Source organism: Rhinoderma darwinii, chromosome 3, assembly GCF_050947455.1.
Source record: "Rhinoderma darwinii isolate aRhiDar2 chromosome 3, aRhiDar2.hap1, whole genome shotgun sequence".
Taxonomy (NCBI): domain Eukaryota; kingdom Metazoa; phylum Chordata; class Amphibia; order Anura; family Rhinodermatidae; genus Rhinoderma; species Rhinoderma darwinii.
Genome location: NC_134689.1, coordinates 339,479,848 through 339,506,246, shown reverse-complemented (window position 1 = coordinate 339,506,246; position 26,399 = coordinate 339,479,848). Strand labels below are relative to the sequence as shown.

General features: G+C 41.8%; 1 protein-coding gene and 1 long non-coding RNA gene across 2 annotated transcripts in view; both read right to left on the bottom strand.

Moving 5' to 3' along the window:
• Positions 1-81: 81 nt before the first annotated feature.
• Positions 82-4,258, bottom strand: LOC142748198 (uncharacterized). The gene is made up of 3 exons (XR_012882175.1): positions 4,144-4,258; positions 2,586-2,769; positions 82-225 (listed from the first exon to the last, which is right to left on the bottom strand). It is a non-coding gene; the product is annotated as an uncharacterized LOC142748198 (long non-coding RNA).
• A 3,273-nt stretch (positions 4,259-7,531) lies between these two features.
• The window catches only part of MINAR1 (membrane integral NOTCH2 associated receptor 1), a 52,027-nt gene continuing 33,159 nt past the window's right edge, over positions 7,532-26,399 (bottom strand). The window contains exons 2-4 of the mRNA XM_075858437.1: positions 15,665-17,817; positions 15,024-15,278; positions 7,532-9,344 (exon numbers count right to left, since the gene is read on the bottom strand). Coding sequence (XP_075714552.1) covers positions 9,147-9,344; positions 15,024-15,278; positions 15,665-17,797 — 2,586 coding nt within the window. The 5' untranslated portion in view covers positions 17,798-17,817 and the 3' untranslated portion in view covers positions 7,532-9,146. The remainder of the gene's footprint in view (positions 9,345-15,023; positions 15,279-15,664; positions 17,818-26,399) is intronic.

Sequence of the window (26,399 nt, the reverse complement as noted above, 5' to 3'; positions counted from 1 at the left end):
TGATCCTGATGATCCTTTTCGGAGATTATAATTAGCTCATGTGATGTCAGCGATCATTAAAAATACCATGTGACCCCCACAGAAGCAGAACGTTCTGTTTAATTGTACATTTTAAGTTTGTTCCCTACAGAGGTTGTGTTCAAGGGTTTGTTCTGCAATTGCATTTTTGTCCGTTGGCACGTGCCGTACACAGCAGATATTGGAGGAAGCGACAGGGACCACCATCTGGGGAAGAGAGATTGAGTATATTACCAACTTTTTAATTTTTTTTATTAATGTGCTACTATTTTTTTTTTTGTCATCTCAGAACATGAATTTGACAAGGGGGGACCAAACTTGGTCTGGTGAACTCATGACAACACTAAAGGGTCCTTTACGTATTCCAGTCTTCATTAGGAAGCCAATTAACAATCCCCTATGCCCAAACTCATTAAAAACATAAGATGGACAGTTACATCATACCAAATATGTTTACGTAGGCAGACCAACTATGTATCAATTTTGACCAGTTTCCATCTTTTGATCAATTTGTGCATTTACAATGGGAAGTTATTGGGCTGATCACTCGGAAATGTTGGAAGCGTAATGATAATAGTTATGTGTAAACTGAGTTTACGGGTGCAGTCACACATGGCAGATTTTTATTTGAATGGGGTTGTTTCTGCACGTTATAATCAGATGAATAGAACTGATTTTAAGTCGCAGATATTTCTGCAACAAAATCTGCTGCGTGTTACTGCACCCTAAGGCCAGGTACCCATGGGTTGACTACGCTGCGTAAAAACTGCGCAGTGTATCCGACCTGGAACCCGCATCACCTTCAGTCCGAAAACTCGCAGCACATTGTGGTGTGGTTTTTCAGACGGAATTTACGTTGCAGAAAGCAGCAACATAAATTTACATGCTGCGGAATTAAATTCCGCACCGCAGGTCAATTTATTAACGTTTACGCTGTGGGTTTTTTCCGCAGCATAGGCATGAGATTTTCTAAATCTCATCCACTTTGCTGCTACTGTACATGCTGCAGAATTTATTCATACAATTCAGTTGCGGAAATTCCGCAGCATTTACACTACGTGGGAACCCGGCCTAATGCTGAGTTCACATGCTGCAGATTTGATGCAGGGTTCACCCTTTGCATCGCAAAGAGTAAAATCTCGGTTGAAAATCTGCTACAAAGCAGCAACATGTGAACTCAGCCTAAGGCTGGGTTCACGCACCCTATTTACGGACGTAATTCGGGCGTTTTAACCTCGAATTACGTCCGAAAATACGGCTCCAATGCGCCGGCAAACATCTGCCCATTCATTTGAATGGGCTTTACGATGTTCTGTGCCGACGGTCATTTTTTTTACGCGCCGCTGTCAAGAGACGGCGGGGAAAAAAGACGCCCGCGTCAAAGAAGTGCCTGTCACTTCTTGGGACGTAATTGGAGCCGTTTTCCATTGACTCAAATTCACTGTATAACTGATACAACAAAATTGTGCTCCCACAATATAGGAAATTTTTATGGATTCACTGAAGTGATATATGAGTAAAATATAACTTTATTTAGATAACTCTCTAAAAACAGGGGTACAATCACCACCGTGACAAAAGCCCCACCGTGTGTATTAAAAACGTATTAAACAGTAACTACTGAGTCCTGATACCATTGCGAACCCTCTATGACTCAGTATGTTATGAAAGATATCAAACCAGAATCAGCATATAACCATGGGCATAACAGTAGTATAAACCTTGAAACACACTAGAGCCCGCGATAACCGCACCTGAAACTCCTAGTGCTAAAGGATACAAAAAATCACACTGTCCCCAATGCTACAATTCCTCACTAACACGACCCTACGCGTTTCTTGTACTTATCATCAGGGGTCTGTGCTTGGTCACTCTGACCGGGATGCCAGCGATATTAATTCAACAGCAGGTATTCTGCTGTACACCACGGAAGCATGCTCGCATTGATATCAGCGGCCTTTCCATTGACGCTATAGAAAAACAGCTCCAATTACGTCCGTAATGGACGCTGCGAAAAACGCCTGCACTTGCCTTTACGTCTGAAATGCCGGAGCTGTTTTCTCCTGAGAACAGCTCCGTAATTTCAGGCGTATCGGACGTGCACGTGTGAACATACCCTAACTGTTCTGTTAAGTCCAGGTACATAGTCTTCATCCAAATCACTATTCACATCAATGTTTAATGCATATATACACACACATTACTGCCACTATTCAAGTCATTTAGGGTAAAGATTACATATATTTAACTAAAGACCCATGCACACACAGAACCTGTATAGCAGTGCATAGAGGCCATACATCTCCCTAGTATGGAGCTGCACGGCCTCCATGTGCTTCTAGAGGAAAACTCCTCCAAACATACAAATCCAATGGAGCATGCCGCAAATTTAGGATTTGTCGGATTTCCGACAGAAGAAGAAACTCCATGTGTGTCCGCATGAAATCAGAGGCACAGTAGACGCCTCTATGGGAGCTGTATTGTGGCTCCATACAAAACTGAGCCAGAATGCGACCGTGCGCATGAGGCCTAATAGAGGAGCCTGCCTAATAGAGGAGCCTGCTTACCTGTACAAGAGCTGGAGACTGCTTCATGCATGAATTTCTACAGCAACCAGTGAATCACCGCCTTTCTACTACTGAAGCTCGGTATGTGTCTGACTTGATGGAGTTGATGCGCTACTGGAATTATGCTTCTGCTGTCAGCTCACTGGCAGGAACTTGGCACCAGCTGGAAAGGTCGCTCTATGCCCTGTTGTGCAACAGCATATTACAACAGGGCGTAAGGTTATGCTACGAGATCACTCATGACTACACCAAGCTTACTAAATTTGCTGCACACTTTAGTGACACCTTTTTTTGCAATCTACAGCATAGGGGCAGATTTACAAAGTCTGGCGTTCAATACGCCAATCTTAGGCCCTGTTCACACAGAGTTTTTTGCCGCGGAACAAAACGGAAAAAAATGATTCCCACTGATTTCAATGGGAGGTGGAGGCGTTTTTTTACCGCAAGCAAAAAAAAATGCTCGCGGGAAAAAGAAGCGACATGCCCTATGTTGAGGCGTTTTCCACCTCAAAAACCCCATTGAAATCAATGGGAGACGGAAATAAACACATTTTTTGACGCGTTTTTCGGCAAAAAAACGCTCGTGGATATTACATCTTTCTGTTGAAAAGATAGCTAAAAAAAAAGCAGCAAAAAAACGCGTGTGGTGCAAAACCACTTGAAAAAAACCGTTGCTGATTTTTCCAGGCAGAATTTTCTGACTGCAGAAAAACTCTGTGTAAACATACTCTTTCTATAAAGCTCACAGGATTAAGATGCGGCTAATTTATTTAAAAGCGCACACCTCTTAATAAATGTGTAGCATCTTCAGCTGTCCACGCGCCAGAAAGAGAAATCTATGCCACAAGCTGGCGTAGAATTGCCCTATAATTTACGCTAGTTTCTGGCTTAAGTTTAGTAAATGCATTGGCCCATGGGTGGCCCTGCAACCTCCTACTACGCCCCATCCACTTTTTTTTTTCAACTTTGATGCATTTACAAGTTTTCTATGCCAGAAAACGGCCGTACAACATTTAGAAAGCATTAGCAACAGAAGCATTACCATTGAAATCAATGGTAATACAAACTAAAGCTGTGGTTTCCGTTTGCCTTTCCGTTGATGGGTTCTTCCATTGGAAAGCTCAGAGGGAACCGAACACTGATGTGAACACACCCTAAGGCCTCATGCACACGACCGTAAAAACTCCCGTTATTACGGGTCGTAATTACGACCCGTAATAACGGGCTCATAGACTTCTATTGGCTACGGGTACCTTCCCGTTTTCTTAAGGGAAGGTGCCCGTGCCGTTGAAAAAGATAGAACATGTCCTATTTCAGGCCGTAATAACGGCACGGACAGTCCATAGAAGTCTATGGAGCTCCCGTAATGACGGGTGGCTACATGTGTGCACCCGTCATTACGGCAGCGTTGCTAAGCGACGTCAGTAAATAGTCACTGTCCAGGGAGCTGAAAGAGTTAACTGATCAGCAGTAACTCTTTCAGCACCCTGGACAGTGACTACCGATCAGAATAAAGAGCAACCTGTAAAAAATAAAAATAAAAGACGTTCATACTTACCGAGAACTTCCTGCTTCCTCCAGTCCGGTCTCCCGGCCGTTGCCTTGGTGACGCGTCCCTCTCGACATCCGGCCCGACGTCCTGGCCGTCCCTGGATGACGTTTCAGCCCATGTGACCGCTGCAGCCAATCACAGGTCAAACACAGGCTGCAGCGGTCACATGGACTGCCGCGTCATCCAGGGATGTCGGGCTGGATGTGAAGAGAGGGACGCGTCACCAAGACAACGGCCGGGTAACTATGAATTTCTTTAACTTTTATTACAGAAAGGGCTGTCCCTTCTCTCTATCCTGCACTGATAGAGAGAAGGGGCTGCCGATTAGTGCAGTGCTATTTTGCCGCCAAAAACGTGCCCGTAAATACGGGTGGAATACGGGTGACACAGGACCCATATTTACGGGCACGGGTCCGTAAATACTGGTGCAAAACGGGTCGAATACGCGTGACACCGGACCCATATTTACGCCAGTATTTACGGGAGGGAAAAAATACGGTCGTGTGCATGAGGCCTGTTCACACAGAGTTTTTTGCAGGCGGAAAATTCCTCCTGCAAAAACTGCTCCAGACGGTTTTTGCACAGTGGTTTGACAAAAACTCATCAAAACACTAGTCGGGGCGTTTTTTTCCTCTTTCTGACTGATTGAAATGGGGTTTTGGAGGCGGAAACCGCCTCAAGATGGGTCATGACGCTTCTTTTTACTGCGACGCGGTTTTTTTACTCCAACTCCCATTGAAATCAATGAGAGGCATTTTCAGGCGGTTTTTGAGGAGTTTTGCGGCGCGGTTTCCGCGTAAAAAAACTCAGTGTGAACAGGGCCTAAGATCGCCTAAAAATGGATCAGATTACAGCTTGCTGCTTAAACAAGTATTGAAAACTTTTTAATAATATTACAGTATATCACAATTTGCCATGTACTGTAACCGCGAGCTGGCATTGCTGAGGTCATCACCTGTAGAAATCGCTTTGAAGAACACCGTGTTCCTAGTGTGTGCCATATTTGCTTTTTAATACTTCCCCACCATACAATTACTTTGCATATATTAGAATGATATAATTACTAGCTGAACAACAAAAACCACAGTACAGTAATTGGAAGGCAGATGTATGAACTAATGGAGAATTATGTGGAGGAGGGTCCTGGTCCCATTTCAATTATTTATGCATCTGGGGCATTTTGGTTTATGGTTTTCTTTGAAGTTTTGTTAATGTTTGTAAATTTCCCATTTCAGATTCCCTTGTGATTTGTCCTGAACAGCTTCAGAATATGCACTCCCCCTACAATCCTTTGTTGCAGGGATAAAATAAATCCTATTTATTATTTCAGTATGACCAGGATTCTTGTTTTTAACAGAAAACATATATTCTTTCTAATTACTAAAGTAGCGACTTTATTTTTTTGGCTTGAAAAGAGGTTTATAAGTGCTTATGTATCCGTCTTGTAGTATGTTCCTCTCAGATAGTAGCATAACCCTAGTGCGAAACGATCTGCCATTCAGGGTATGTTCAGACAGCTTATTATTTCGGAGTATAAAATGCTTGTATCACGCTCCATAATACACCTAATACATAATACACCTAATACATAATACAAATACGCCTGCAAACAGTTTCCCATTGATTTCAACGGGAAATACACTGTTGTTCATATGAACAAACGCCTCGTAAAAATGTGCATCGTAAAAAGAAGTGGCATGTCATTTCTCCAGGTGTTTTTGGAGTTGATATTTTATTGACGCTACAAAAAACGGCACGAGTTACAAACACCAAAAGCACTTTGAAAATCATCTCCAAAAATGGCTGGATTCAGAGACTTCTTTCTCTTGAAATCAGCCTTGTATTTTTCAATACGTGTGAACATACCCTCATACTTATATATGGGACCATATGTGCAACCTTGACTAGAATGTTGCAGGCCGGATTACGTGAAGCGATGATGAGTTGTACGGACCACCCGGCTATCCAAAAAACTACATCTGCTACTAAATGACTCATTGTGGGTTTGCACCAGGAAATGTTTGTGACTTATATGCCAAACGTGCCCATGCGGACCCAAAATATGCCAAATACGTGGCTTTTTACATAAGTTCAAGGGGAATGTGTCGACATAGCTTTTTTCAACCGTATTTTGAGGCATTTTTTGTATTGTCAATGGAAAATCAGCTCCAAAAACGCCTCAAGAAGTCACATGCTACTTCCTTTTACAAGGCGTTTTTTCAATTCAGCAGCAAAAATACGCATCATGTGAACAGCACAATGTATTTCCCATTGAAATCAATGGGAACCTGTTTGCAGGCATATTTTAAGTGTATTCTTGAGCATAATACGAGCCTTTTACGCTCAAAAATACGCCTGAAAATAAGCTGTGTGAACACACCCTTACATGCGTAGAGGGGCTATGTAACCGGTGTATACATCCTGCGATTTTTGTTAACATAAACTTAAGTCCTTGCATTCCACAGATGTCCATTGAATTTAATTGCTCTTTTACTGTTAAAATTGCACGTATGTACAACAAAACCAATAAAAATAAAGTTTTAAAGAAAATATTTTAATTGATGTCGTGTAATGTTTTATTTTCTCTGCAAGAGAAATGATCAGACACCGAGCAGCTCCCCTGACAATAACCGCTAATCTAGAGGGGAAGGATCCCACTTCTATCTCCAGACGGAACTGCCTGATTAAAAAAGGGTTATCCAAAGTGGCAAATATACCGATAAATAATGTAAGAATGAGTAGACAAACCCTTTAATTATTTATTGATGTGCAATATAAGAAAATATTACAAAAAGTGACACATAGGGCTTGAGTTATCAGTACAATCTAGAACTCTGGCATGGAGACAAAAGGTCTTCTGCCGGTAACCCCTATGCCCCTTTCAAAACTGGCATATTTTAATTAGATATCAATAAACGTGACAGAAAATCTGTGTTCTATATTGGAACTGGCAACCATCTTTCATCTTTCACTGGGAGCAGCAATGGTGATGCGTATCATTACTTGACACCTGTGAGGACGCCCCCATAGCAAAGTTTATAATAGTGCCTCTTGCTGGTGCTGTTTAACACCATCACAACCCTGACCAGGAGGACTTGGTGCTGATTGGCCCCACACGCCCAATTTTCTTTCCATGATCCTTGGGTTTATTCCCACGTCTTTGCGTCCATTGAAGGACCTGTGGAGAGGGGATCTCGGCACAGGTTGTCACCACCCGTTAAGAAAAAAAATCGATGCAACCAACCTGGACTGGGCCCAATAGCTACTGCATGAGCTGCCTCTATGGTACGTATGCCCTTGTCACGGAGCTTGAAATATGTTTTACATAGGATTGAAGGTATTTTTGTGCTGCCTGTAGTTTCGTGTCATTTTTTATGAAGATACACAAGACACAAATGCATATAAAGTCCATTTCAAATATTTTTAATGAAATAATACCTCTCCTTGTACATTCTTGTACACATTTCAATCTTTATAAAGATTAGCATACAAAGTCCTTGTTAAATTTGCTGATGAATACAAATATCGCTTTCAAATTCTTCATGGATAGACCACAAAGATCTCTTACGCCAGTTTTATATAGCCTACCAGTGATGTCTGGCCTAGAGGACATGGTCCTTTAAGAATAATCATGTCTCAGTATATAATATAGAATTCATGCTAATAATAGTATTGAGTACAATGCATATTCTTATACATTCACATTATACAATATATATATATCTATATAATAGTCAACATTTCTAACTCTTGGAAATAATTTGACCTTTTTAGTTGCAGATTTTTAGGAGTAAGAAAATAGCTTGCCCTTTTAATACAGGTAAGATGCTATGCTGCTTTTTTGTATTATAAGGAGAGAAATATTCAACCTTAAACTCTTATGCATAACCAACTGGAAATCACACTCCAGATATTAGAAAGACGTCTTCTTTCTTTCCAGAAACAGTGTCACTCTTATCCATGGATTTATGTCTGGTATTGCAACTTATCCCCAATCAAGTGAATGTGGGCTGAGCTGCAATACCAGACACAGCCCATTGACAAGTGTGGCGCTGTTTCTAGGTGGAAAAAAAATACCCTTTTTATTTTACCCCTTTGAGAACCAGTTATTGACTTTAAGAGAGTCTGAGGTTTACATATTAACGGAAAAAGAAGGATATTAGGATATATCCCCAGTAAAAATCTCAATTTTGTACATTACAGTTTTGAAGACACATTCTTTCTCTGTCATCGCTGAATAACAATCATGCTTATCTTAACTAGACTTGTTTCAAACCAGGGAGCGGCAAACATTAACATTGAGTCTATAGAGCCATATGCAGATATTAAGAGTTCATTGAGGGTGTCACATGTTGCTCTTTATGGGTCTTAACTTCTCTGACCGAGACGAATTATTCTAATATTCAAATAAAAAAATACATGTAATGCTAAAAGCAAGAATTGCTGTCAATGTATCGAAGAAAGGCACGAAAGATGGAATGATTGTGTATTGCTGTTCAAATGAAGCTGCATCATCTCTTTGGCTGTTCACCTCGTCCTCTCTAAACGTCTTGTTCCTTTTCTCCCGTATACAGATAAATACTAAATTCACATATTTGAGGTCTGTACAAGCGTGTCAGCTTGATGTGTTATCTTTATTTATGTATGTGATGAATATCCAAGAGGATTTCTCTGGAGGGAGGAGGATTTGTAGTCTCGATAATCCATTTACATATGTTGCAAGAGGTACATGCCATACTGTAATTCCTACTCCATTATCTGAGCTCATAGAAAATGCTAGCATCCTATGTTTGTAATTTGCACATTGTGGGTGTCTCATATATATGTATATATATACACATATATGTATATATATATACACATATATGTTCTGTATTTCTCAGTGTCTACTTATTCATTTTACTGCCATAGGGATTTATGTGTATCAGTAACTATTATTACCCATTCCTGGGCACTATACACAGGATACGTAGGGAGTGCAAGTTGAGCAGTCTGTCTGTTTCTGCAGATTAGGATTTCATGGTGCAAATAGGTACCACAATCACTAGGATTACCGTACAGGCAGCTGCGGTGATGAGTGCCGCCATCTTACAGACCTTGGCTCGCCGGAACTCTGCTTCCTTCCTTTTCAACAGAGAGTCATAGCCTGGAGTGTAGATGTCTTCCATCCAAAACTCCAGGTTATTTGGGTTCAGGGATTCCTGAGTCTGAAAAAAACAAAGTAGACCAAAATAATTGCATATTGTAGAAGCACAGATCTTTTAACTCATTGTATGCTGAACTCTGCCTGGCCAGTAGGAGGCTTTAGGATATACTAGTCCTTCTCAATGAATTAGAATATCATCAAAAAGTTAATTTATTTCAGTAATTAAATTCAAAAAGTGAAACTCCTATATTATATAGATTCATTACACACAGAGTGATCAATTTCCAGCATTTTTTTCTTTTAATATTGATGATTATGGTAACAGTTAATGAAAACCCCAAATTTAGTGTCTCAGAGAATTAGAATATTATATAAGCCCAATTTCAAAAATGATTTTTAATACCGAAATGTTGGCCTACTGAATAGTATGTTCAGTATATGCACTCAATACTTGGTCGGGGCTCCTTTTGCATGAATTACTTCATCAATGCGGCGTGGCATGGAGGTGATCTGTGTGTGGCACTGCTGAGGTGTTATCAATGCGGCGTGGCATGGAGGCGATCAGCCTGTGGCACTGCTGAGGTGTTATCAATGCGGCGTGGCATGGAGGCGATCAGCCTGTGGCACTGCTGAGGTGTTATGGAAGCCCAGGTTGCGTTGATAGCAGCCTTCAGCTCGTCTGCATTGTTGTGTCTGGTGTGTCTCATCTTCCTCTTGACAATACCCCATAGATTCTCTATAGGGTTTAGGTCAGGTGAGTTTGCTGGCCAATCAAGCACAGCGATACTGTGGTTATTAAACCAGGTATTGGTACTTTTGGCAGTGTGGGCAGGTGCCAAGTCCTGCTGGAAAATGAAACCAGCATCTCCATAAAGCATAAAGCTTGTCAGCAGAGGGAAGCATGAAGTGCTCGAAAATTTCCTGGTAGACGCTGCGTTGGCTCTCGACTTAATATAACACAGTGGACCAACAGTGTTACTCAGTGTCCAAAGTCCTGTTTTCAGATGAAAGTAAATTTTGCATTTCATTTGGAAATCTCGGTCCCAGAGTCTGGAGGAAGAGTGGAGAGGCGTCAATCCAAGTTGCTTGCGGTCCAGTGTGAAGTTTCCACAGTCAGTGATGGTTTGGGGAGCCATGTCATCTGCTGGTGTTGGTCCACTGTGTTATATCAAGTCCAGAGTCAACGCAGCCGTCTAGCAGGACATTTTCGAGCACTTCGTGCTTCCCTCTGCTGACAAGCTTTATGCTTTATGGAGATGCTGATTTCATTTTCCAGCAGGACTTGGCACCTGCCCACACTGCCAAAAGTACCAATACCTGGTGTAATAACCACAGTATCGCTGCGCTTGATTGGCCAGCAAACTCGCCTGACCTAAACCCCATAGAGAATCTATGGAGTACTGTCAAGAGGAAGATGAGAGACACCAGACCCAACAATGCATACGAGTTGAAGGCCGCTATCAAAGCAACCTGGGCTTCCATAACACCTCAGCAGTGCCACAGTCTGATCGCCTCCATGCCACGTCGCATTGATAACACCTCAGCAGTGCCACAAGCTGATCGCCACCATGCCACGCCGCATTGATAACACCTCGGCAGTGCCACAGGCTGATCACCTCCATGCCACGCCGCATTGATGAAGTAATTCATGCAAAAGGAGCCCCGACCAAGTATTGAGGGCATATACTGTACATACTTTTCAGTAGGACAACATTTCAGTATTAAAAATCACTTTTGAAATTGTACTTATATAATATTCTAATTTTCTGAGACACAAAATTTGGGGCATTAAAAGAAATAAATGCTGGAAATAGATAACTCTGTGTGTAATGAATCTATGAGTTTCACTTTTTGAATTTAATTACTGAAATAAATTAACTTTTTGATGATATTCTAATTCATTGAGAAGGACTAGTATACAACCATTTTCTGTTATATATGGTATTCTGATTATAAATTGATTTACAATCTGTGTCTAGATTTTCTTTTACCCGTAAAAGTAAAATTTTCAGAAGCTTTTTGAAACCGAACTTTCCGTACACTAGCATATAAACGTAGTCCCTTTACAACATTCTTTTATTGTCCTGCATCCAGTAACACTTGTGTATTTTTTAGTTGGTCCTACAGCTATAATGCCTTGTAAGGTTCATCCGTGTGATAATACATATTAGTGATAAAAATACACATTTTGTTTTTGGAATTCCTTCAAGTCATTTATATTGTGATTTCTATAAATAAAACTTATTCATTTCAGAATGTAAAGTTGTTATTGAACTTTCTAGTATTTTGTTGACAGTAAATCAATAAATTTTTGTTGTATATTCAGATGCTGAAAACCCATACAGACTCCACCTTTGGGGTATACATTCGCCATATCTGCCAGAAATGCTCCCGTTTTTTTTCACTGAATGTATCCATGTCATGCCCATGGCCGCGGGCTGCCAGGTTTGCTTACCTCCTGATGGTTGCAGCCATGGATCAGTGAGCGCTGGTCCCCATCTTCTCCTCAGGAGACGCCAGCGCTCACTACCGCTTTGCTCTGCTGTGTCCCATAGAGTCTGACTATCCTCCAGAAATATCCGGCTGAGGGTGCCATCTTACAAGTTTGCTCCCAGGTTCCTTGGACCCTTCGAGATCTTGCAACAGATCAACCCGGTCTCCTACAAGCTTCGGCTGCCTCCTACCCTCAAGATCCCCAACTCCTTCCATGTTTCCCTTCTGAAGCCTGTGGTCTTGAACCGCTACTACAAGATTTCTACTCCTGCAGTGGCTCCCAGTGGTCATCAGGTCCTTTTGAGGTTAAGGAGATTCTGTACACCAAAAGAGTGGGTGGAAAAACCTTTTATTTGGTGGATTGGAGGAGGTTTGGTCCTGAAGAGAGGTCCTGGGAGCCAGAAGAGAACCTCAATGCTCCTATCCTCCTGAAGAAGTTTCTCTCTCGCTCTGGCCCCAAGAGGAGGAGGCATAAGAGGGGGGATACTGTCATGCCCATGCACGCCGGCTGCCAGGTTTGCTTACCCCCTGACGGCCGCAGCCATGGATCAGTGACTGCTGGTCCCCATCTTAGGAGACGCCAGCGCTCACTTCCTCTTTGCTTTGCTGTGTCCTGTAGGGTCTGTCTATCCTCCAGAAATATCCGGCTGAGGGTGCCATCTTACAAGTTTGCTCCCAGGTTCCTCGGACCCGTCGAGATCTTGCAACAGATCAACCCGGTCTCCTACAAGCTTCGGCTGCCTCCTGCCTTCAAGATCCCCAACTCCTTCCATGTCTCCCTTCTGAAGCCTGTGGTCTTGAACCGCTACTCCAAGATTTCTACTCCTGCAGTGGCTCCCAGCGGTTCATCAGATCCTTTTGAGGTTAAGGAGATTCTGTACACCAAAAGAGTGGGTGGAAAAACCTTTTATTTGGTGGATTGGAGGAGGTTTGGTCCTGAAGAGAGGTCCTGGGGGCCAGTAGAGAACCTCAATGCTCCAACCCTCCTGAAGAAGTTTCTCTCTCGCTCTGGCCCCAAGAGGAGGGGGGATACTGTAATGACCGCGGGCCGCCAGGTTTCCTTACCTCCTGACGGCTACAGCCATGGATCAGTGAGCGCTGGTACCCAACTCCTCAGGAGATGCCAGCGCTCACTGCCACTTCGCTCTGCTGTGTCCCGTAGGGTGTGCGCGTACGCTCGTACCTGCTCTTAAAGGGCGTGCACACCTGAATTAAAGACCAAATTAGCCCATGAGCACTCTTACCTATAAGAAGGGCTCTGCCCCTTCCTACATTGCCTGAGCGTTGTTGTCGTTACCCTAGTTTCTCTCTACAAATAATCTCCTAAGTGTCTTCCAGTTCCCAGTGTTTCCCGTTCCTGCTACCTGTAACCTGTATCCCGTGGTATCCTGGTCCATATTGTGCAAGTGCCGTATTGAGTTGGAGTTGTGCTGCGCTGTGTTCCACGCCTGTCCTGTTGCACCATGCCTGGTGCCTGCCTGCTGCCTAGTCCCATCCGAGCCTGTCTTGCTACTGTCTGAAGCTACCACAGGTACACCTATACGAACTATAGACTTTCACCGGTGTCCTGTTGGCTAGCTGCCATACCGTTGAGGAGATACAGCACAGTGGGTTCACGCACCCGACGTAACCATCCATAGGCCTAACGTATTCCAAAAGAATGTCCTTAGCACTGACATACTTTTTTTTTTCTCCAGTCTAGGAAGTCCTCGGTACTGTAAACAGCTTATACTTCTGGCTGATACATTTTATCTACAGATACATTGTAGCAAATCATCAGGACAGGAAAGAGATTTCTGCTGCTAAAGTATTTCGCTCAAAGGCCTCATGCACACGTCAGTATTCTGGTCAGTATTTTGCTACATTATTTGGAACCAAAACCAGGAGTGGCACACAAACAGAGAAAACCTATAATGGAAAGATTTGCACCTCTTCCGTGTTTTTCACACACTCCTTTTTTTGGCTTCCAAATACTGAAGCAAAATACTGAACGTGTGCATGAGGCCTAAAGCCCCATTCACATCACGTTTTTGCTCTGGGGAAAGCTCCTGAAGTACATGCTAAACATGTCCACTGGGATCCACTAGCCTGACGTAGACCCAAACAGTGTCCTTTTGAAGTATGGAATAGCGCAGTAGAAAAGAAGGAATGTATTACAAAAAGTTTGCTCACCACGTTTCCAAAGCGTTTCCAAGGACCCTAGTGGTCTGAAACGCGTAAGCGTGGTCCCAGGATCTTTGTTTTAAACTTTTGTTTTAAGATGACCAAATAAACCATTTAACTTTTACCGAGTGCTGGATACATCTTTCATTGTTTACCTCCAATAGCGCAGTAGACTACGCTATTCCATACAATGGCATCCTGCAAAAAAAGTATACCATGCTGTATGCATTTTTTTAACATGGGTACCTAGGGCACTGTATAGCATATGTCAATGGCATCTGTTTAATGTATACTTCATGAGCTTTAATGAGATACGTTAAATGGATACCATAATAGTCTATGGGTGATGGATGCCTGCGACGGATGCCTTACAGTGGCTATAATGCTATCCATTTAACGTATACGTCATAAACAGGACCAGTAGTGTTAATGACGTATCCGTTTAAAGTGTACCACTTTAGTATATGGGTGACGGATGCCACTGTTAGTCATCCACCACAGCCCACATCTAGCGTACATGTCGGAAGCTTTTTCAAGCGTATAACCTTAGGCCCCATGCAATTGCACACGGCCATAAAAATTGTCCGTAATTGTGAACCGCAGTTACGGTCTGAAATTACGGACCCATTCACTTCTATTGTCCACGGTCACCTTCCCGTTTGTTTACGGGAAGGTGTCTGGGTCGTAGAAGTGTACCGCAAAAGATAGGACATGTCCTATCTTTTGCTTTTTACTTTGTATGGGAGCACGGCCGAAAATGCGGGCGGCTGGCAATCGCGGGCCGTGATTACCAGCACGGCCGTGTGCATGAGACTTTAATGTACGCCAAAAAATGTGATGTGAACATAGCCTAACATAGGATTGCTTAAATTAAATAAACTGTAGTTCTTAGCTGTGAGCAGAACTAGGTCTTTACATTTTTATTAGTCCTGATAATGATAATCCACTGACAGCAAATAAAAATATTGAAACAATACATAATTAAAACACAAAATATATTAGAAAGTTGCAGAACTTCAATAGTAAAACAATAAAAAGAATAGTGATTAGTATACATGAGAATAGTGTATGTATTACATTTTACCTGGAGATCCAGTGCTGTCAGACGCCCTTTTTCTCCTGAGTTATGTGCATATTCTTCTATAGTCCATGACGGTTGGGTTCGTTTTACCTCTGCCATTTCTGTTAGGCGCATGTCTGTGTAAATGGGGTTGCTCTTCATGTGAGACTTCAGAGATGCTGGATAAGGGTGAGGGCTGAACACTTGTTCCACCATATATGAATCCCTGCCTGGTTTTGGCATCCTGTGCAAATGAGGTATTTCATGCTGGCGATCCACCTAAAGCATATGACAGGATAGCGATACATTATATTTATATTTATTGTCTGTTGCTTATATAGTACAGAGATTGTTTTCATCCATATCCACCCCTGACCCTAGTGAGTTTCTACACTAGGGCCAATATTATAGGAAGCCTATGAACCCTTCAGTATGGGGTTGTTGTTTTTTTTTGGACAGTGGGACCAGAAAACCCAGAGGAAACTCACACAATCACCTGTGAGAACATACAAACTCCAAGCAGGTGATGTTCTCGGTTGGATTTGAACCCAGGACCCCAATGCTGCAAGGTTAACAGTGCTAACCACTATTTTACTACCTGTTTTTCACTGAAGAAGACATTAAATAATTTTTTTGAGTTTCTACTTTTATATTAGTTCTTTTACCTCTTTTGATTTGCGGTGCCAGTCTTTACTTGATCCTCCTTTATCCTTTTTTTCTTCCTCAGATATACTAAGCTGTTTGGGGAATCCCCAAGGTCTGCATTCATGATGGGAGTTTCCAGGTTTAGACTCAGTGGTAGTAATATCTTCAGTTAATGATCGGACTGACCTTTGTGAGAATAGATTTTTTTTCATGGCTTTAACTCTGAGACTTTCCGTGGTAGCATTAGTGATGTCTGGACAACAACAGTCCGGCTTATCCACGTTCCCATTGTGGGATGAGTTTTGATCATGGAATGAACTTGGTGAAGATCTTGTATTGGAAATGGCATCACTATGAGGTTGACTATCAACGTCTAACTTTGCATTCTCTGGGGGCTGTATTCTTTCATCTAGCTTATTTAGCTTGGCCAACACTTGAGATACCTCATCACGTACACCAGAAAGTGACTCTAACTTCTTCTCAATCTCTCCGATTCTTCTGACTAACTTTCTGACACTACTTTTTAATTCTTCTTCTTCCAAGGTCTCACTCCGTGGGCCCTTGGTTGGTTTGTTGCCTGCTCTATTTGATGCATGCTCTGGAGAACTTTCGTTGTCTGCTCGTGGAATTTGAGATAAGGAACCACTGCTATTGTAGCAGGATGATTGAGGGATGCCAGAAGATCCACAAAGGCTCATATCATCTAGGAATCTGAATATGTCACTAATGTCATCACTAATGATTTCAGAGTCTGCCTCAGACTGGTTACGAGCTCTGCTCTCTATATAACGGCTGCAGAGGGAAGGGATGTTTGATTCTTTTCCCTTTTTTGCATCGGTTTGCTCTGTCTGTGTACCAACACTTTCGGTCTTTTCTACACTGAATTGACTGGATGGAGTTTTTGTGCCCTTGTCTCTGAATCTCCTTAAGGCCTCTTGTTTCTCAACATCTTGAGGCTCACAAAATGTATTTCCATTAGTCTTCAATGCTAAATCAGGTAAGTAAGAATGATGTCGCTCTGGTACCGAAACAAAATTTGCCGTCGTTAAGCTAGTGCTTGGGTAGCACATAGCTTCCTCTTTTCTGTTAAAAAAGGAGCGTTCAAAATCAGGTACCTCTTCAGTGTTTAGACTCCAGCTTTTCACAGGCTTTCCTATTAGGTGTTTGGGCTTGTTAGTAAACCTTTTTTGATCATGCAGTCCTGAACCAGTTGTTGGACCAAAGTATGTGGAAGCCTGAAGATCATCTAAGCTTTCATGTTTTGCCCTTCGAAAGTCCTCTGAAGAGGAGTATGCTGTATTTAGATAGTGAGAGCTGTATGGCATCTCAAAACTGTGATTGAAAAAAACTGTCTTGGGACTTATTTTCCCTTCATTCTTTTTCATTGTTAAATTAGGTGACACTCTAACTAAGTTATGGAAATCATCCTTAAAAATATTTCTTCTCTGTCCACTGGACGCCTGAAGTCTGAAAGGCTCTTCACTGGGGGTAGGTGGCAGTGATTCTGGCTCAGATAATGGCTGACTGGGGAAATAGGTGCTTTGCATTTCACAGGATTGTGGTGTTACCATAGAGTACGAGTCCAAGGCTTGTAATCTCTCCATGGAAGATGCCCGCTCTTTTCCTTCTTGCTTAACTCCTAGGAGGAAATTTGGCTCTGGGAGAAATGTATGACATCCTTCACACTCTTCTTTGTGGCAGCTGGAGGACCTGGTGATGGAATAGCTCCGGTTGGTATCCCGTTTCTGTGCTTCTTTATGTGGAGCTATATCATTGCCACTGTAAACGTCTGTGTCGGATTCTATGCCCTCTTTTTGCTGAGACTGCTGTTGAATGGGCAGCTTTTCTTTGGCAGCCCCATCATGCATTTGTATCAAATTAAATATAGTGACTATATCAGCAGCTGCTATAATTTTTTTGGATTGTTGATTCTCTGCGGCATTTCTCATCTTGTCTCGGAACAGACTTGCTGGAAAGCTGGGATCTTGACAGGCAGTGTAGTAGAGGAGACTGCGCAGCTTTGCAAGTTCAGGTAGTTCATATCGGGAACATAAAGATTTACAGAGGTCTTGGTAAGAAACTGAATTTTGTTTTGAGTCTAAATCTTCAAGAATCTTCACAAGAAGATAGGAAGAGTCCTGGGCATCACTCATGGTGACAAGTTTCTATATTCCTACAAAGGATAAAACAAATAACATTATTTTTCACTTAGCAGCTGTGCAAAATTATTTTAAAATCTAAATCCACCCAAAACCGGAAATTTCAGGTGTTTCTGCCTTTAATCTCACACCAGCCTAGTCACACTCACAGTAATCCAGGGAGGTTTATGGGGCTATTTACCTGGGTTCTCACGCTAAACAACTGTAAGTTGTTATCTGCCTGTCTTCCTGAAGAACTAACATAATGGGAACAAGGGGGTTTAATTTGTTTCCCCAACTAGCAAAAAAGTATCTCTGAGTGACCAAACAAAAATAATTTGACTCATTGAACTTACATAGCCACTTTTTTGTTGATGATGAAAACTCACTGTTGACCACCTTGGCACCTCTATGTCAGTTCTGCAGACATAACAAGGGCTCAAAGGTGTTAATATCTTGGATATGCATATAGGTCTTGAATATCTTGGCCATATTTAGGTTAAAATGCCAATACTGCAACAATACAATGATAATATCACAATATAAAATCTAAATTTGAAAATATTGCATACATGATGATTGCCTGTGTCATATATTTTACACTTTCCTGTGCTAGTACATATGCTGCTTTATATAAATCCAACAAGAACAACATTATCAACAGTTAGCACTAAGGCCTTGGGCACAACACTGTATTATCCATGTGGTACACATCCGTAATACGTCTCCCATAGCCTATTATGGACTTATTCTCTACTTTCATGTTACCGTGATGATCTTATTATGCATGGAGGCACACAGAGGTTTTTTTTTCTCATGGATCTATACAGAACCTATAAGAAAAAAATGGTGGCATTCTCTATCTCATGCCGTATTACGGAAGTATGCAAAGCGTTGCTTCTAAGGGAGAATAATGTGCCTCACCGAAGCTTCATTCGGTGGCACTGTACAGGGTCCATGCATTTGGTATTGCCCTTAAGACTATCAACATTATTAACATGTGGGACTTCTGAAAAATGTTTCCATTGTCGAGAAACCCCCAACTCCAATTACTACCTTGGTGTAAGGGTGAGTAAAGTATTCTAGAATTCTTACCCAGCACTTTATTTTGAGATTTGTCAACAACTTTCTATATTAAATAAAATCTTGAAATCTTGAAGTTTTCACTCTGGCCACTGGGCATCACATTAAATTGACACTTCCTGTTCTGTAGAGATCACTTCTCAGCAGTCATCTCATTATTATTCACAGGCAGGATTACAATGAAATGTAACCCATATGGTATGTATAGATGTCACTGATCCCACTATTGACAATGGGCGTAGAACACAGCTCACCTCCCCCTCCCTGTCTTTGCACAGTAACTTCTGCACATATTACAGAGCATGGGCACAACAGTTTCCTATATAAGGCTACATTCACACGAGCGTATCAGATTCACACGCGTAAAAAACGCGCTTGAATCTGGTCCGTTATGCGTCAGTGTGCTTTGCGAGTGGCATGTGTTATTGACGCACTCGCAAAGCACATCTTTTTTTATTTATTATTATTTTCAATTGAATTGATGCGTAAATCATATAAAGAACACGGATGTGTATCCGTGTGCTGTGCATGGTTTTCACGCACCCATTGACTTCAATAGGCGATATGTGGGTGAAAAACGCACCAATATAGGACATGCAGTGAGTTTTACGCAACGGACACACGCTGCGTGAAAACTCCTGTATGTGTGAACGGCCCCATTGAAATCAAGTGCTGCTCGTGATTTCCCTGCGCAGCACACGGACGTTATTCACGCTCGTCTGAATGAGCCCTAAGTCAATAGGTTGTTTTCTAAATGAGGTTGCTTATGTCCATGTGGCTGCTAAATATCTGACAGATCTGCTTTAAAAGTATAAAACAAAAGACCATTGAAGAGATACTGGATGAATTATAAATTTCACACGTCCTCTATGTACTAGCACTATCCACTTTAATTTCACTCCCTCATTTTTTCAATTCATAAAGCTTCCAGTTTTGTAGTTTTGATTACATTTAACACTTCTTTCATCTCATAGAGATATAAATAGTAGAACCACATAGCAACTCAAAATTGCTACACAATCTACGTTACTAATACTCAAGACATGTGAAGGGAATGTATCACCTACTGTATATGTTTTTTGCTAATTAAAACCGAATACTAAAACATTTTTTTTCTAATCTCCCTGACTCATAGTTATCAGTCCTGTATTTTCATGAAACGAGTGCCCCGCCTACCATCACCTGCCCCCACCCCCTCACAGTGATTGACGGCTGACTGCTCTAAACATAGCGACCCATCAATCACTGCCGAGAAGGGTGTGGGAGCGCTCTCCTCATGAATACATTAGACTCATAGCGGTGAGTCTGCCAAATTCTTTGATGGCTCCTATGGCTAATAGAAGAACGGAGCTGTCACTAATATGCTGCCCTTACCTAGGGCAGCATAATCAGCTGACAGAACCGCCCGCACTAAAGCAAATCTCCGAACTGCTGTTCACAGCTCAGAGCAGCAGCTAAAATGATATGGTTGCTGCTATAATCCTGTACAAAAAATATAATAAAATATATATAATCAGAAAAAAAACTGATTATTAAAAAAAATTCTGATTATGTTTTAGTATTTGGGTTTAAATGTTAAAAAAAATCTATAGGTGTATTACTAACTAGCGTAGCAATATTGAGTTGCTATGTGGATCTACTATTTATATCTCTTGTTATCTCTTCGAGTTGAAAGAAGTGTTATATGTAATCAAAACTGGAAGCCGGATTAATTGAAGGAGTGAGGGAACAAGATTAAAATGGATAGTTCTAATACATAGAGGACATGTGGAATTCATGGTTGATCCAGATTCCCTCCTATGGTTTTGCTGTTTAATACTTTTATATTGTGTAATAAATTCATATGTACTTTGGCTATTTCTCAAAAGAATTGTTCCATAATCTCAGCCTGCATTGTTCTTCCTCGGGGCATATTCATTATGAAGATCTCAGACCAGGATTGAAATGGGTTGTATGTTTTAAACTTTGTTTATAAAAAAACAAAAAAGAAGACATGTTCTGACAAATTTGGGTAACGTGAATATATATGTATACATATGTGGATTACCAGCAACGCTAATTTCGAGGAGCATTTTTTTTACTTTTCTTCACACTTATTATGAAAGGCAGAAATGTACTGTACACAATTTAACATATTACTTAACCCCTATGCTCTATGGCATCATTATACTTTTTCACATACAACTCTTTAGGCAACCATTTGTTATTTGCGGTATCAGGACTTCTGTACAGAGGGGAGACTTAATCTAATCTCTATTATCTAAGAGATGTCTTCTTTTTTAGCAGCACTTTATGTTATTTTTTATTTTTGTCCCATGTACAGTATACTGGTATACTTGTATGTTAGCATATTGCGCCTATGCACAGGTAGCTCTTTGGGCATACCACTGAGCCCCAATGTTTTTTTTAGATAGTGGGGTGGAGTTGTGTTTTTTTTTTTTTGCTATGCGGCCAAGAATCACACGGCAAAACTGCACTGCAAATTTAACCGTTATTAAATTTACTTCTATTAAAAATTGTACTTTGTTTTCCGATACAGCCTCTACAGTATGTAACCTCCATATATATATAAAATGTATTGGTCTCTCACCTGATTCTGTCAGTTTATCTGAACCGACGGCTCGACTGAGAGCGGGTTCTGTGTGTGTCTAACACACGGGACCACCATAATATCGATTACATCTAAGTTCATCAACTTAGAGGTGATCGATAGAGACACACAGGAACCATTGTCGCCGAGCTCTCAGTTCAATTCACTGACGGAAACGTCTTCTAGTGAATGATACAGCTGGTATGTATAGAGGATACACAGAAGCTGTTTCAGAAAAACGAAGCAAGATTTTTTAATAAAAGTTAATTTAAAAAATGCTTATAAGCACCTAAAACATTGATTTAATATCATTTAAAAAAAAAAAAAAAAAAAAAAAAAAAAAATCTTTGAAAGGTGTACATAGTATTTAAAGTTGATTTCCATACTCCACTTTTACAGAAGCCCTTTTGTATCAGTATTGTGTGGCAGGTACCACAAAAAATCTTTGGAGATGTTTGGGGTTTATAATCATTGCAGATTTAATGGAAATTAGACTTCTAAGGTGGCTTATATACATAGGAGCCGATCTGAACAAGTAAAATGTAATCTGTGAGTGAGGGTCCGACCGTAGGTGGATTTCAGGCTAATACAGGCCACTGAGTAGTTCTCTAAGAATCATCAAATCCCTTCAGTAACAAGATAGAGCTGAATGCTGTATTACAAACAGGCCAATAATATAAAGTATCAGCCGGTGTCGGGGCAATAGTCGATAAGATGGAGTAAATACAGTGTGTTGTTCTCTTTAAAACATCTATTTTATAGGTCGTAGCTTCTGCAAATTGGAAATTCCTCTGAGGTAACCTTCCCAGAGCATTAGTATCCACCCAATTTAGCACAACTGCTTTCTCCGCTTCCAGCTACATCGACTTAATTGATTTTGACACGTATGCTCCCAGCTAGACTGGGAAAGGCATTGATAAGCATTTGGTTCCTCAACATATTCTAAATATAAAGCATGTGAATACATCTGCCCAGTTACATAGAATTTGATGGCAGAAACGTACCTACATGTCCATCCAGTCTGCCCTTTTTGTTCTAATACATGGGCCAGTTCTTTGGTCAAAATGCATCAGCCTCAAGTCCAAACCATAAGGCTGGATTCACCCGAACGTTGCGAACCTTGGACGTGAAAAACAGCCGTTTTTCACGTCCGAGGTGCATCCGTGCTGTAGGCTGCGTGTCGCGTTATCACGCATCCCCCATAGACTAGGGTCTATGGAGGGATGCGTGAAGCGCAAAGAAATAGGACATGTCCTATTTTCTCACAGACCCTTCACACGCTCCGTGTGAACGAACCCATTGAATTATATAGGTCCGTGTGACGGCCGTTGTTAGGCCTTATTCACATGAACGTGTAATACGTCAGTGTGACAGCCGTTGAAACAACAGTAATCACACGGACCTCTATAATTCAATTGGGCCGTTCACATTGCCGTTGTTTCAACAGAGCGTGTGAAGGGTCCATGACAAAATAGTACATGTCCTATTTCTTTGCGCTTCACGCATCCCTCCATAGACTGTTATCTCTGGGGGATGCATGATAACGCGACCCGCAGCGTACAGCACAGATGCACCTCGGACTTGAAAAACTGCAGTTTTTCACGTCTGAGTTTCGCAACGTTTGTGTGTATCCGGCGTTAGTCAAAGAAAATTTTCTAGACTGGACACAATTGTCGTAAACTCTTAGGGTATGTTCACACGGCCTATTTACGGACGTAATTCGGGCGTTTTTGCCCCGAATTACGTCTGAAAATAGTGCCTCAATAGCGCTGACAAACATCTGCCCATTGAAAGCAATGGGCAGACGTTTGTCTGTTCACACGAGGCGTATATTTACGCGCCGATGTCAAATGACGGCGCGTAAATAGACGCCCACGTCAAAGAAGTGACCTGTCACTTCTTTGGCCGTAATTGGAGCCGTTATTCATTGACTCCAATGAATAGCAGGGCTAATTACGCCCGTAATGGACGCGGCGTTCAAGCGCCTGCACATGCCGGTACGGCTGAAATTACGGGGATGTTTTCAGGCTGAAACATCCCCGTAATTTCAGCCGTAACGGACGCCCTCGTGTGAACATACCCTTAAGCTGACCATGCACTTGAGATAAAAGTTGGCAGAATCCAAATATTTCGGCTTCTGGTTGCAAACAAGAATTCTTACAGTAAGGTTGAGAATATATCAGGGAATAGTTTGCAGCAGCTCCTTTATCTGTTTTTATTAGATTTGTTCCTTTTAGCCGCGGGATCCATCTAGTAGTAACAGGGCTCAATTTCACAGTAAGGCATGGCCAGGAACACATGAAAAAAAAAAAAAAAACTATTCACAGAGCTCCACTTAAAAAAATTAAAGGCATTTTCCCATTTGAAAAACCTATGGCATATCGCTAAGCTTTGCAGAGCTGCTGCCCCTTTACTCTGAGAATCGATAGGGGTCTTGGCAGTCAGAACCTTGCCAATCAGGAAGCGATGGCATATCCTGGGAAAATCTTTTTAAATTCAAATCTTCCTTTTCAATATAAGAGGATCCTGCAGACAATGGAATATACAGTACCATGTAACCCCTAAATTGACATACTGGGACTCCTGATGTATATAGGATGCAACACGTTTTTTAGACAGCGCTCATTGAATGATGGGTACAATGCGATCAAGGAGGCAGAAACAATCAAAACCTGCCTCTGCGTCTTCTCTGAGAAGTTGGGCGTCCAGGGGCAGAGCATCCCAATATTTTAAAGTCTTGTTGTAAGGAGAAGATATGTAATATTTTATTTCTGATTTTTTTATTTTTTTTTACATTTCTCAGACTCTTCCTTCCTTGTTGTCCATTAATTCAATTACCTGCCACATATTTTCCGAATCTGATCATTATTAACATGTTAAGTCATTTTTGTCCTTTAGGATGCAGCATGAGTAGAATAGATTCTTTACAGTAAGAATTCACATGTAGCATAAATACTGCAGATTTTGTGCAACGGATTTAGTTGCGGAGAATGCACAGCCTAATACAGTAGCAGCAGAGTGGATGAGATTTGAACAAATCTCATCCACACGCTGCGTAAATGATTAGCGGAACAAACGTTCAGAAATTGACCTGCGGTGATTTTTTTAAAAATTCGCAGCATGTCAATTTTATTTGCGTAATCGCTGCTTTTTTGTTGCTGATTTTCCACATCGAATTCAATGGGGAGGTGAAACTTGCAACAAATAGCAGATATTGCAATTTTTGCGGCGAAAAAGCTGCGTTTCCACTGCAAAAAATCGCAGCTCTAAAAAAATCTTATACTTATCCAGAACTCTGTGCTTCTTCGTTCAGGACGGCCTCCTGGGATGACATTTCATACCATGTGACCATTGCAGCCAATCAAAGGCTCCAGAGGTCACATGGGATGAAACGTCATCCCAGGAGGCCGGGCTGCAGGATGGCATAAGGGCGCATCTCCATGGCTAGCGGTAAGGGCGGATTTACACGAACGCGATATACGTCCGTGCCACCCGCGTGTTTTTCACGCGTGTCGCACGGACCTATGCAAGTCTATGGGGCAGGGCCGACTGTCCGTGATTTTTGCGCAGCGTGAGTCCGCTGCGTAAAACTCACGACAGGTCCTATGTTTCTGCGTTTTTCGCGCATCACGCACCCATTGAAGTCAATGGGTGCGTGAAAATCACGCGCACCACACGGAAGCACATCCGTGGGACGCGCGTTATTCGCGCGACAGCAGTCAAAAGTATGTTTGCAAACAGAAAAGCACCACGTGCTTTTCTGTTTACAAACATCCAAACGGAGTGTCATAATGATGGCGGCTGCGCGGAAATCACGCAGCCGCGCATCCTATGTGATGACTCACGGAGCTGTTAAGTGCCTTTTGCGCACGCAAAATGCTGCATTTTTTGCATGCGCAAAAACGCACACGCTCGTGTAAATCCCCCCTTAGTATGACACTTTTTTACATGCAGTTTTCCGCAGCGGACATTCGGTCTGTAAAACTAGACCACAATTTAGTGTGGTTTTTTAGAATTCCCTGCGGCGACCAGGGCAGATACAGTGTGCTTTTACGCAGCGTATCTGCCCTGTGTGAACATAGCCTAACTGTCAAACATTTCTTATTCACGCTGCCGCTCTGCCTGTTCAAATTGGATGCTCTATAAATTTCATTTTTCCACCTGCAGAGAAGTTTATGACAGGTTGAAGATTCCACCTCTCTCAATTTTTAAATTGTGTGGTGCTGCATGGTTTGCAACCCCCCTCCCCACATCTCCTGTAGCCCTGTTCCATGCATAATAAATATTTCTTCATACCTGAGTGAAGGAGGGGAAGGAATTTTCAGTTATCGGTAAGGGTATGTTCACATGCTTAACAAAAAACGTCTGAAATACGGAGCTGTTTTCAAGGGAAAGCAGCTCATGATTTTCAGAAGTTTTTTAAGACACTCGCGATTTTCGCTGCGTTTCTTACGCCCGTTTTTGGAGCTGTTTTCTATAGAGTCTATGAAAAACGGCTCCAAAAACGGCTGAAGAAGTGACAGGCACTTCTTTTTCGCGGCTGTTTTTTTACACGGCCGTTTTTCAAAACAGCTGCGTAAAAGAACGGCCCGTCTGCTTCCGATTTTTCAGCCGTTTTTCGGCCGTTTACGGCCCGAAAAACGGACGAAAATAGGCCGTGTGAACATACCCTAAGAGATTTACTTCAAGACACGGTTAAAACTTTGCAATTTGGGTTCTGTGTTTTATAGAGTAGGTTTTTTGTTTGTTTTTAAGCCAAAGCAAGGGTGGAGCTAAGAGCAGAGTGATACCAGTGTAAATTCAGCCTAAGGGCTTGATCAGACGAACATTGTATACATCCGTGGGATTGCCGTTAAAACAACGGCCATCACACTTATGCATGTATTTCAATGAGGCCATTCACACGGTCGTTGTTTCAACAGACTGTGTGAAGGGTCCTTTGAA